This window comes from Triturus cristatus, chromosome 1_2 (assembly GCF_964204655.1).
Source record: "Triturus cristatus chromosome 1_2, aTriCri1.1, whole genome shotgun sequence".
NCBI lineage: Eukaryota > Metazoa > Chordata > Amphibia > Caudata > Salamandridae > Triturus > Triturus cristatus.
Genome location: NC_140580.1, coordinates 234,960,996 through 234,974,330, shown reverse-complemented (window position 1 = coordinate 234,974,330; position 13,335 = coordinate 234,960,996). Strand labels below are relative to the sequence as shown.

The following is a 13,335-nucleotide window of genomic DNA, read 5'->3' as shown; positions in this document are numbered from 1 at the left end:
CAATGACCATAGACAAGGAACCCTTCGCCGGTGACCTCTCACCTGAGAAATGTTAATCAGGCTACACCCTGGTCACACGTACGCCAGATAAAGAGACACATTATCAGGTTTTGTGTCCCCAAAGGACAGTATCTTGAATGCTGCAAAAACAAATGTTTCAAAAGAGGCAGTAAAGTCAAGCTGAAATAGCTGTCAACACCATTAATAGACACTCAGTACCTTCGTGAGAAGTTATGTAGCACGAAACAGTGTTGGGCACCAAACCGTCGGAGAAATCATGCCACTGCAGAATCTTCATGTCAAAAAAACAAATGATCACTAGGGTGTGGCGGCTGGAAAACGCGGCAAAATACAAACACAAATTGCAAAGCATCTTGAATTAAAAAAAATGATGACGGCCCGCATTGGTGACACTCTTCGGATGGCTCAAGGCGCGTCCAAGGAGTAAATCGAGTGACATCACCTTAGAAGCTGCACGTCGTCACAGGAGATACATCAGGTGCTACGCGCGCCTCCAGGCAAGAGGTAAGCTGCGTGCGCATTACCCGGCTCGTGCTGTCGTGTACAATGATGGTTTACCTGTCCAGGATCCATAAAAAACATGCAAGCAAAAAAAACAAAACTCATCAGAAAGTTAGACCAACAGCTGATGTGCATCTCCATAAGCCGGTACCAAGACCACTTTGAACACGTTGTTGTGCGTTATTAGCAGCATTCACGCGTGAAAATGTAAAAGGCAATAAAAAAACATGCCATGAAAGACTGTAAGAATGTAGGCAGAGTTGAAACTATCAGTGGCTGGGAAACAACCTAGGGCTGACCGCTGACAGAGACGTTGAGCATGTAGCATACCAGAATAAACACAAGAATATCAGCGCACAGCGTTGAACTGCCTGACATATTTTCCACAACATGTAGAAACACCGAATGAAAGGCACAGGCAATATTTTGTTGAGCTCGATGAAGCAACCAATTCTTGTTACTTTAAAGTCTGAAAGATGTGATGTTGGTGAGCACAGCACGCCTAGGCTCCTGTGTGAAGGACACTGGTGGGGCTGTGAGGCGTGATGCCCCAGTTCCAATTATTTCTTGTGGATCTTGTTTCTTTTGTGTCAACACTTACTCCTGGAAATGTACTTGCGCTGTCTGCGTGGTCGTTTGTGAAGCACTTCCTTCTGGAACTGTAGTGTGTGCTGTCTGCGACTGTTGTTTCTCTAGGTTCCTTCCACATTGACGACTTCTTTGACATGTCATCTTTAACTTCCTTAAGACCACTTGTACTTGTAGAGCATGAGCTAGTCTCCAGACCGTCGCCAAAATGTAATGAAGAAAGTACCATGGGTAGAGATGAGGTACAAGACGTGGCCGAGTAGTAATTTAGTAGATTATTTATTAAGCCCACGTGACAGCTGGAAGTTGACAAGTACATCAGTATCAGCAGCTCCACCAGGAGCAGCCTCCCTGCTGCTCAGCCCATCTTCAAATGTCAACACTCACACCAGGCACCCAAGCATTCCAAACATGTCCATCACACCAACATTCCACACAGAACACTAACACTGGCTGAACAGCTAGGAACCAGGTGCCTATGAACAGTATAAACACTATAACAGGATATCACACATTTGCAATGCAATAGGTCTCGCATTAGGCAAAATGTGAGCTTTTGGCGTTGCAGATGCTGATTTTTTTTTCATTTCGAATTATGCTAGGAGCAGCATAATAAGCAAAGAAATTCCTTTCGTTAAGGAAAGGACGCAGTACCACAGGCTGTTACTAGGTGTCCCTGAGACTCATAGTAAATAAATTCCTTTAATGAAGGAAAGGGTGTTTCAGGCTGTTACTATGTGTCCCTAGAATTTCTTTTATATGTGTCTCAGGGACACCTAGTAACAGACTGTGGTACTGCGCCTTTTCCTTCGTGAAATACATTTCTTTGCTTATTATGCTACTGCTGGCATAATTTGAAACGGAAAAAACAATTAGCATCTGCAACGCCAATAGCTCACATTTAGATTAATGAAAGACCTATAGCATTGCAAATGCTTGTAGCTCCAGTGCTTGATTTGCCGAGACATGCCAAAGGAGAATCCCTAATGGCCAAGGGAAAGCACATTTCAGAGTAGTCACTGAATGAAACTGACTGGGGCAACCAGTAGAGCCGAGTGGATGATCAATTTTCACTTTATTCCACGGTGTGTTATTTTTGCCATTTAGCAGCAGAAGCGGGTTCTGAAGCTTGAAATCAAGTCAGACTTGTATGGAGCATGCCTATTGACATGTTTGCGGAAAACACCAAATGAAGGAACCTTTCGTCGAGTACAATGAAACTGGTTTAAAGTAATATAAACCGAGAGATGTACAAAAACCCCAAAACAACCGTCACTCTAAAGCTTCTCCCAGCATTTAGGTGACTGCCAGTAAAGAAATGTTCAGCAAACGCTCTCTGCCTGTTAAAAAAGAAGTACAATGTACATTTTATTTAAGGCTCTGACATTTCTACTTTTGTTGAGAATTGCAAACCATAACAAGCATTTGCAATGCAATAGGTCTTGCATTACTGAAAGTTTGACCTGTTGGCATGGCAAATAGTAATGCAACCCCAATAGCTCAAAGTTTCAGTAATGCAAGACCTATTGCATTGCAAATGGTTGTTAGTAAATATGGTGCTGTTCTGCTCCCTCCTGTTGACACAACACAGGGCAGCAACTTTACTTGCGGCGCTTCATTGCATCATAACTTTGTAAATTTGACCCCCATTGAATTTATTTCCTATACACTTTTGTACACTTTTGTACATTAATTTTAGGACACTGAACTGGATATTCCTATTTGTTTTCTAAGGCTATATATTACGTGCTTGCACTACTGACAAAAATGCCCACAAATATTATTTTGTTTTCTAGCATGCATCAAGATATGACTGGTTATGTGTGTCTTCTGATTCAGCCGACAAAAAAAGATGATGCTGGTTGGTACACATTATCTGCCAAAAATGAAGCTGGAATTGTCTCATGTACTGCTAGACTTGACATATATGGTAGGTGTTCTTATTATATGATTGAAAGAGCATGGTTAATAGCTAATAACTGATATTACAAATGACATTTCTTGCCTTGCATGTTTTAATAGAAAGTTTAAAAATGTTCATACATTTTCTGACACTTTTTAACCTCCGGCACCCTAGGTTTAATGTCATACCACACAAAACAAACTTTAGCACAGCAAACATGTCAATCATTTGCAAAGTCACCTGCTCTGATTTGTTGTGAGTGAAATTGTTTGTGTGTGTGTGTGTGTGTGTGTGAGTGTAAGAATGTACATTTGTGTGATTCTGTGACTCAGCATGTGTGTGTGCGTGTGTGTGTGTGTGTGTGTGAGTCTCTCTGCTTGTGCTTGATGCTTAGGTCTTGTGAGCCTTTCTCTTTGGTCAAATCTCTTTGCATCTGTGATACTGTGTCTATGTTCAAGCTGTATTTTAGTCTCTTTATAAGTGTGAAATGTTCCATCTATTGTGAGACTCACAGGACCCATGTCACACAGTAATCTACTTATGAGTTTGTGGACATTCAATAATCCCTCATTGGCCCACAACTGCCTGAAATATACTCTAGCAAAAGGTTGGAGGAACTCTCCTTCCAAGGGTGCAAATGGGGGAAGAACTCCTCCACACTTGTGGATGTAGGGCAAAATGTTTCTTAATTGGGGAAAATGTTTTCTCAAGAAGAAAAATAAGTACAACTCTTTTTTGGGGGCGAAATCAGATATCACATTTTATTCTTAGTCGTATGCCTGGAGAACTGTGACTGGCTCAGCTTTCCAGGCATACTACTGGGAATATTTTTGAATTCCCATATGTCATGCATTTACACACTTGCGCAGGAATATGTCTATGGGTGTTTTCTTTGCTTTTGACTAATAATGGGTCGATGCACATGATCGGAGCAGCGTGAGTTCCACAGGACAGTGGCCCTTAGAATAAGAATTAAAACTGTCACAGGGCAAAATTCAAAGTCAAAGCCATACATATTTGTTTAAAATAAGATTCATTCCAGAAAGCAAAAAGTAGGAAGTCTGATTCAAATCAGCACCAATAATGTATAAAAATAAAGCCAATTGTGAGAGATCATAACATGGGAATTAGCATAGACCAAAATATCGTTCAGCAAAGGACTAGCATAAATCTACTCAGTTTGTAAGTCAAGGGAGATTCTAAATACAAATCAGCAAATGGACCAACATGAAGTAAGAAGAAGTCTAATATAAATCAGTATCTAACATGAAGACTGCTCAGTTCAGAAATCTTGAAAAATGTAAGTATAATGTCAGATAACAGTCCAACAGAAACTGTTTGGTATGAAAGGCAGGGAAAGTCTGGCACACATCTCAGACAGCACATTTGATAGGTTTGAGGCAGCAGATAAAACATATACTAGACATGGTGTGAAATGAAGCAATAGTAATAATAACAAATTACCTTTCCTAAAAATGGGGGCCTGATTCACAAAGGTAAACATACACGTTTGTGTGGTCTTATGCTTTTTCAGTATTCAGGGGGACAGACACCTCTGTAGGGGGAGGACTGTAGAAGTTTCTCCTACTTCAAAGTGGGTACCAGGTATATATTTGGGACCCTCACACCCAACTCTTCAGTACACCACTATAACTGTGGAAAACTCAGAATGTTGTGCTGCTCTGCTGCAAAAAGGACAGCTACTTTGGTGCCCTGCTGCTCTGCTGCCTGAGTGAGAAGGACTAGACCTGCACTTTGAACCCAGGTCACCCAGAGTGACTCCAAAGGCTAGTAGGTTGACATCCTGATCAGAGCCTCAGGGAAAGAAAAGGCTCCAACTACCTTGAGCTCTGCACCTGGACTCTGCCTGCTGTGAGTCCTTCCCCCAAAGTGGTGCCACCCCAGTCCTGAACTGTTGGAAGTGGGCCTGAAGGTGGTCTGCCAGCCCAGCTGTGGTCTTTTGGGCAGAACCAACACAGTGTAATTAATCTCCTTGCCGCTGAGCAATGCATTCCCAAAGAAGGACCCCACAGCCCTTCGTAACCACCACAGCACAACGCCTCCTCAACACAGGAGCTCGCATCGCAGGGGAGTACCACAGGGCTCTTGTCTAAGCCCTACCCTATTTAATATCTATGTTGCTCCCCTGGCCGATCTCCTGCGGTCGTACGAGTTCACGCCAATATCGTATGCAGATGACACCCAGCTTACCTTTTCCTTTGACAAATCCTCTAAGACGGCCCAGACCACCTTCTCCACCGGCATGCTAGTAATATCTCAGTGGATGCATAACAACTATCTACAATTGAATGCCGGAAGACAGAGATTCTGCTCTTCGGAGAGGCAACACAGATGTGGACGCCTGAGTGGTGGCCAGGGGAGCTGGGTGTCTCGCCATCCCCAAAGACATCAGTGAAAAATCTGGGTGTGCAAATCGAATAGAGCCTGAACATGAAGGTACAGGTGACCCATATGGTGGGCACATGTTTTTATGTGCTGAGTATGCTGAGGCAAGTATTTCCTTTCCTTCCAGACCACACAAGGAAGACTCTCATTCAGGCGCTAGTTTTGAGTCGACTCGACTATTGTAATGCCCTACCGATCTTGGCTAACGAGGCCTTACTGGATCGCTTACAAGTAGTCCAAAATACAGCGGCATGGCTGGTACTGAATGCCCCTCACAAATCCCCTTCGCTGCCGCTGTTGCAGAAACTCCACTGGCTGCCGGTGTGCAAACGCACAAGATATAAGGTTTGCTGCATCGTTCATAAGGCGATGTACGGAAATGGGCCAGCATATCTGGCAGAGAAAGTACAGCAATAAAATCCCCTTAGGGACTTGCGATCTAGCGCTAAATCCCTCCTTAGAGTCCCTTGGATTAACAAGTCTAAGACAGGGGGAAAAGATTTTTCGTACCTTGCCCCTCGACACTGGAATTCACTCCCTATCACACTAAGGCATTGCCCGGACCATCTTAAGTTCAGGAAAGCACTGAAAACACATTTGTTCTAGACATTCCCATAGTGCCAGTACTCTCACGTCAGTCCACGAGCGCTGAGATACCCCTTCGGGGGTGATTCGGGCGCCATACAAACCTGCAAATAAAATAAATCTCAAATGCAACTTTTAATATATGTGCATTTAAGAATATTAATTATTTGTGGTCCTGCCAGCACATGCTCCTCAAATTGGCCATGTTGACTGGGTCAGCACTTTAGTGTAACAGTTTCAAAATGAGTGTAATTATTCATGTTGTGTGTTTACAGTTCTATAAGCATTAGCACTTTAAATGGGGTATTTCACCCTGGATCCAGTCAAGTGAATTAATATGAACTTATGAGAATGGTCATGATATTGGGGTGACTGCCCTTTGTTATAGCTATCCGAATGATAAAGGGAAATTGATGTGTAGTGTATATTGCAATTCCTGGCTAAAAAATACTTGAAACTAGACATTATTAGCAATCAACAACATAAAATAATTTTCTGTGTGTCACAAAGGTTGAGCTGTTGCCCATTTCTGTTTCCATACTTTCTGTCACAAGTAAAATATGGTTTTCTTTATTCAATGTTGATTTACTATTTTTAAATGATGATTTACTTGGCAATGGTTATTTCAATGTGTGTTTCCTTAGTTTGTCATTAACATAAGTATGAATTCATATGGGAAAAACAACAATGTCAAACTATATTGTAGATGGAGCATGCCTTACAAATGTCTACAAATGCTTAAAAATGTCTAATGCAATGGAGCATTTGTGCTTGAAATGGACAGTGACATGTAAATTAAGTTTACGTCCGCACTCGGGCTGGAATTTCCGCACACGGAGCGGAAGCTCCACCCTGGAGTGGAAGCTCCACACCCGGAGAGGAAATCACACCATCGGGCTGGAATCTCCGCTTCCGGGCTGGAATACCCACAATCTGGTGTTAATTTACTATATCTGATGTATTGTGGGTATTCCGGCCCGGAAGCGGAGATTCCGGCCCGATGGTGGAAATTTTGCTCCGGGTGTGGAGCTTCCACTCCGGGCGCAGAGCTTCTGCTCCGGGTGTGGAAATTCTGGCCCGAGTGCGGACGTATACTTAGGACAGTCGTAAGTGCATTCTGTGAATACTATGAGTAGTAAGTTTAGGAATTTGTCTCAGACTGGTTCTGTGAATTGGACCCACAGTGTATGGTAGAGTGGCGAGTCATAGTTAATGTAATGCGATGAGTGAGGTGGCCAGACTGTGTACAGCGATGTGGGACTTACAGTAGTTAGAAGGTGGCACATAAAATATAAATGTAGGTTATAACTATGAGCCAAAGTAATTTTAAGGTGGTGCATGAATCATAAATTTAAGTTATTTTATAACTTTAGAATTTCTAATATTTGTGTAGTTTAAGTTGGGTTTGAATAGAAAGAAGAAAAAAAAGTTTCCCTAACTATAACATATTGTTAGCTTTTGGTCTATTTAACTGAATCTCAATGTTTTTTTTGGTTTAAATTGTGCAGTGTATTGTCAGTCATCGAGTGGAGTGTCATTAAGTGGAGTGTGGTACAGTAGAGTGGAGGAGAGTGTCATAAAGTTCACTGTCATGCAGTAATGTGTTGCAGAGTGGAGTGAAGTAGAGTGGAATGTGGTACAGTGGAATGGTGTGCAGAGGAATAGTGTAGTGTGAAGCGGCATAGAGTGGAGTGGGGGCAGAGTGGAGTAGCATATAGGGGAGTAGCTAATACTGGAGTGGTGTAGAGTGGAATACATTTGAGTTTAGTGGAGTGACATGTAGTGGATTAGCGTAGAGTGTCTTAGAGGGCAGTGCTGAATAGCACAGACTGTAGTAGCGCAGTAGAGTCTAGTGGCCTATAATGTAGTTCTGTATGGTCTAATAGCGTACAATGGATTATCATGGAGTGACATATAGTGCAGTGGAGTACAGTGGATTTGTGTACAGTGGAGTTGTGTATAGCAGAATAGCGTAGACCGCAGTGGTGTGCACTGAAGTGGCGCACAGTGGAGAGGCACAGAGTAGAATAGCTTAAAGTTTAGTGTGTAGAGTGTACTTGTGTACAGTGGAATAGCGTACAGTGCAGTAGCGTACAGTGGAGGGGTGTACATGAAGTAATATACAGTATAAATACATGGAGTAGAGAGGTGTGGAGTAAGAGGCATGGAGTGCAGCAGAGTGTTATTTTATGTTATATTGATTTGCATAGTGCACTAATCCTCTGAGAGTGTATACATGAGCTTGAGACACATAAAGTGTCGTACAGTGGATTAGTGTAGAGGCATTTAGTGGAGTGAAAGAGCGGAGTGGACTGGAGTGGCATAAAGTGCAATAGCATACAGTGGAGTGGCATAGAGTGGAATGTGTTAATTGAAACAGAGGTAGCGTGAAAGTGTGTCAATGGTTTGAAATATAGTGTGGCAGAAACATATATTAGTTGTAAATGGTAATTTTTGGTAGTATGTGTAAGTAGTGTAAAAGCAATATGTTTTAAATAACTGCTGTAGGTTGCGGTATACTGTGGTACATGCAGATGAGTAGTCAGTATATGATTGGCCAATGGCTGTATTCACCAAAGGTAAAATGCCACCATGTCGATTTTATTACAGTTTTGTTGCGTTCTTCAGCTTGCACTTCTTTGCGCTCTGGGGTAGGGTCTTTTATATAGATAAGTATTGAGTTTTTATTGTTGTTCCTTACCTTTTTATTCAAGTGGTAAGATATAGAACTTTATTTATAATTTTCTATATATTTTTATGGCAGTCTAGAGAGAACTGCTCATTATTTAAAGTAGCATGGTAATTTATAAGCTAAACCCAATGACTTGTCATCGCTTTCAAGTGCGGCACTATATCATGGACATGGTCTCCATTTAACCACCCATAGCAATAATATATTCTTGTGTAACATCAACATTGCTTTTGACCTTAAAACAAATGCTCTATTAAGAGCCAACCTACAGTGTATGCACATCAAGTTTAAAGATGTGCCCCATTTTTTAAAAATGTTTTTATGGCCATGAGACCTATATACTTCATGTTGCTGTCAAAACTTAGATTTTGTGGGTCAAGTAGTCCTCCTGACAGAGTGTTGCTAACTACAAAATCTGAAGACTCCTTCAACAAAGAAAATGTGTCATATGCCAAACTAAACTAATCAGAAAGAAAGGCCAACTGCTTCTGGACAGAAGAGATTTCTAGATGCTGCAGAAATACACCAAGATGAAGTTCACAAAAGATTGAAACTGATGGGTGAAGAGGATCAAATATTTTATCATTGTAACAGCAAGTGCTACAAGACCTATTCAATGGAAAAAAGCCTGGAAAAAAATCATCAGAAAATAGCAGAAACCAGTTACTCAAAACAAGAAGCAGAGTCTTCTGAGAAAGTGACAACAACAAAAACCCAATGCTCATCCACTTAGATTATCGATGGTTCCACATCATCCACCTCCAACAACTGATCAGAAAGAAGGGAATCTCAAATGTGTTATCTGTGGTTTAGCCAAAACAAGGGTCAAAGGGATTGACGAAAGAACAAAGTACAGAGTATGTGAGTTTCAAAGAGCAAACATGTTTTTATATGCAGATAGTTTCTTCCAAGATGAGGTTTTCTGCCGATTAGCTGATCTAAACAGCAAGGTGAATGTATTTGCAGCGGATTTGTAAGCCCACCCGAACTGCATGTGTGCATACATTAAAAAATGTCAATGTACAATGGCTTCCCAGCAACAGCATAAACGCCAGCCTTCAGTCAAGTTTGCCCTCTTCGAAAAAGCAAATGAAGATTCATATCCACTCTTGAGTGCTGGCTACGGGTTCACACTCACTGAGACCACAGAAATAATGGTCAAGATTGATGAAACTGAATTGATCCATAATAATGAAATTAAGATTTTTCTGATGAGAATGTCCAATGACAGAATTCGTTTTTGACAGTCAACAAAAAGAGTGAGCCACTTTTGGTGTACTCAGCTGATTGGACTCCTGAAGTTCGTGCTGCCAAAATAAGGTCACAAGATGCAGTAAATTCAGCAGGAACCATTTTGAGAAACATCTGGAAAGATTTAGATTTTGGACTTGACGACAAATTTTTTGTTGCCCCAGAGCTCCACAAATCATGGGAATCAACAAGAATGCATGCTCTTGTCTGAGCATTTTTTTTATTATTGTTTAATATCAGCAAAGCAAAACTATTACAAAGTAAAGTTCTTGAGTTTGGAACAGAAGCCGAACATTGACGTTGGCTTTAAAGATATAAACTAAGAAGTGGAAGACAATCCCATGAACCAATAGGCTTATGCTGTGCAAATGTACTCTCTTTTTCAAATCATGTTTTGTGAATTACATCACAGCAAAATGAAAACTCTGATACACATGATGACTGCCCACACAATCTATGACAAGTACAAAAGTAGAGAGCTAATCACTTCAATGAATAAGATTGGCATATTAAGAAGTTATAATGACATAATTTGGAGCAGGAACTTGTTAGCAGTTCATGGTTTGAAATCTTGTGAACCCAACAGCACACCACCTCCAAGTCACATTACCAGGAAAGGATTTACAATTGCTGCTCTTGATAATTTTGATTTTGAAGATAGCACTTCTTTATCTGGAACATCTAGCACACATGATACTGCCATGGTGCTTTTTCAAGACCAATGAAGTAGCTGCTGGAAAGCAAGTTGTGTCAGCTGTAGGCATAAACAAACAAAGCTGCAAACTTATAACCCAACTGCCTTGCCAACGTGTGCAAAATCACTACAAGCCATCAACATATCTCAGTCTACCAGAATGTTTCAAAGTGGCTAAGGACATGGGTCTTCTTCTACCTGATGCTGCAGTCCACAAAGTTGATTTAACTGAATTTATATTTCTTATTTGGTGCGGACTGAAGGATGAATCAAATCCAGTTCCTCTGTGGGCTGGAATCTATGCTCTGATCCTCCAGAATACCATCCCACTGAAAAACGTTGGGTTTTTACTAGTAATAGCATCTCCAGTCATAAACTACGCAACAGTATACACAGTTATAAAACATGACCAACATGTGCATGTTCAGCTTGAAGACCAGCCTACACTGTCAATTTTCTGTGAGGATGGTGTTTTCCGTATTGTAGCTGACAGTTTTATGAGCAATCCAGTAGAATTTGATGTACTTTATCCAATGATGGGTGTTTTCCACTAGACAAAAGTTGCGTTGCGATGTGCATGAAGTTATCTCAGTGGATGTGGCATAGACAATACACTTATTGAGGCTAAAATCTTTGGAAGGAAAATTGTCCAGTCAGTATTGAGCAGACTCATTATGTTCATTCAATGCAAGGTATGCTTATCATAACTGAGGCTATAGAAACATTGCATTGGAATGGTTTCTGGAACAAGAATGAAAAATTAGGTCTTGCATATCTTTTCTCAGAAGCGAACAAGGCACAGAGTGCTCTTCATTCAAAAGACATAATGCAAAACTAGGCATGTTCAATACACTCAGCTCAAAATCAGAAAACCAAGGGGGATATTCTCAAGAACGTGTGATAACCATCGCAAATTTAGCTTAACGCAACTCTTCACATCAGAATCTATCGCGGGAAAATAACTTTGTGTTAACGTGGTATTCTCAACACGGCAGTACCATGCGATAGACCCAAGACAACGCGTCAAATCAACGCGCTAAAATCAGCGCGATGCCGCAAAAACGCGAAACACAAACGAATAGTAGTGATGTCGCCAATCACGATACAAAAATCAGCGAAAACCAGCAACAGGCCTGCAAATCCCACGCGTCATGCAGGAAAATGCACCATAAAAGTCGAGAAAAAAAACACAAACAAAAGCCAAACAACAGCGAAGCACAATGGAGGTAGCCAGAGCAAGTGCAGAGGACAACTAGAACCCCACAAGCCCCCGGAGGACCAGCCTGGGACCTCGGGGTCAGGGAAGGGCAAGGACAAGGACAAGAAGAGTAGGAAGAAGTGGTTCAGTCTGCAGGAAAACAGGATCCTGCTAACGGAGGTGATAGAATACCATCAACTACTGTCCATCACCTCCACTGTGTCACTGGCAACTAAATAGGGAATATGGCAGACCATCGTGGACAAGGTGAATGCAGTCAGAGTTCTGAAGCGGACAATGGAAGAGCTCAAGAGGTGCTGGAATGATGTCAAGCGCAAATCCAAGCAGAAACTCGCAAACAACCAGAAGGCAGCAATGCAGACTGGAGGTGGCAGTCCAGTGCCACAGGAGGAGCTGGACGAGATGGAGGAAATGGTGTCCCCAGTCATCAGTGGGGAGACGGTGGCAGGAGTTGGGGGACCAGACACAGCTCAACATGACCGGACACAACAGCAACAGGGTGAGTAACGACCAGGGACTGGGGAGACGGGGGAGATGGGCACAATGGCACACATGCACAAATAAGCATAGCACATCTGCAGACAAACCATGCCCCAGACCCCCAAATCCCACCAAGAGGCTAATGCACCCAATTATGCAACATTCCACCACTGCAGAAGCACAGAAGCCAGAGGCACACCTCATTTAAGGGCAAAGGGGCAGCCAAATCAGAGCTGCAGTGACGACTCCCCCATAATGCGGCACACACACATTACATGCAGAGCACATCAACATTGACAACGTCGTGGTACAAACCGCAACACATGCCAACAGAACAGAGCACACAACTGGTGCTGCATGAGCGTAGAAACTGGCCAATCACATTTGGCATTGCAGGGAACTGTGAGTCTACAATGTACAAGTACAAACACACATCTGTGCTGTAGTCAGAATGTCCACTGTCCCGCATCAAATAGGCAGCTCCCCCCAAACAGTCACAATGTACACGGTCATGCAGACTGAATGTAAACATGTACAATGCGTCAACATACATGTGAACACAATGTTAAACTGCATTTCCCCTTCACATTGCAGGAGGAAATCCAACACCTCCTGCAGAGCAAGCCGAACCTCTCTTCTCTGGTGACGAAGAGGACCATCACATCTTCGACTCCGACGCCCTCCAACAGCTCATGGAGAGCCTCCGCAGCCCACTTCCAGGAGCAGGGCAGCCCAGCTGCTATGAGCAGAACCCACCCCCTGCACAGACCACACAGCAGGCAGCACCCACCACTATGGCTGCCTCCCAGGACCCCCACAATGAACACATGGCCTTCCAACGCCGTGTGTTGGGGTGCCAGGAGAAGCTGGCAGAACATGTGCAGGTGGGCTTCGACCGCATGGCAGACAAACTAGACGCCAAACGTTCCTAGGTCCCATCAGGGACCACTCACAGTCCCTAATGGACGCCACAGTCCGCTCCATGCTCTCCAACG

General features: G+C 42.6%; 1 protein-coding gene across 5 annotated transcripts in view; it reads left to right on the top strand.

Moving 5' to 3' along the window:
* Positions 1 to 13,335, top strand: part of MYPN (myopalladin) — a 2,601,563-nt gene that overhangs the window by 2,513,096 nt on the left and 75,132 nt on the right. For all 5 annotated transcript variants that reach the window (XM_085603535.1, XM_085603537.1, XM_085603533.1 and 2 more), the window contains one exon: positions 2,907 to 3,040. In XM_085603535.1, coding sequence (XP_085459661.1) covers positions 2,907 to 3,040 — 134 coding nt within the window. The remainder of the gene's footprint in view (positions 1 to 2,906; positions 3,041 to 13,335) is intronic.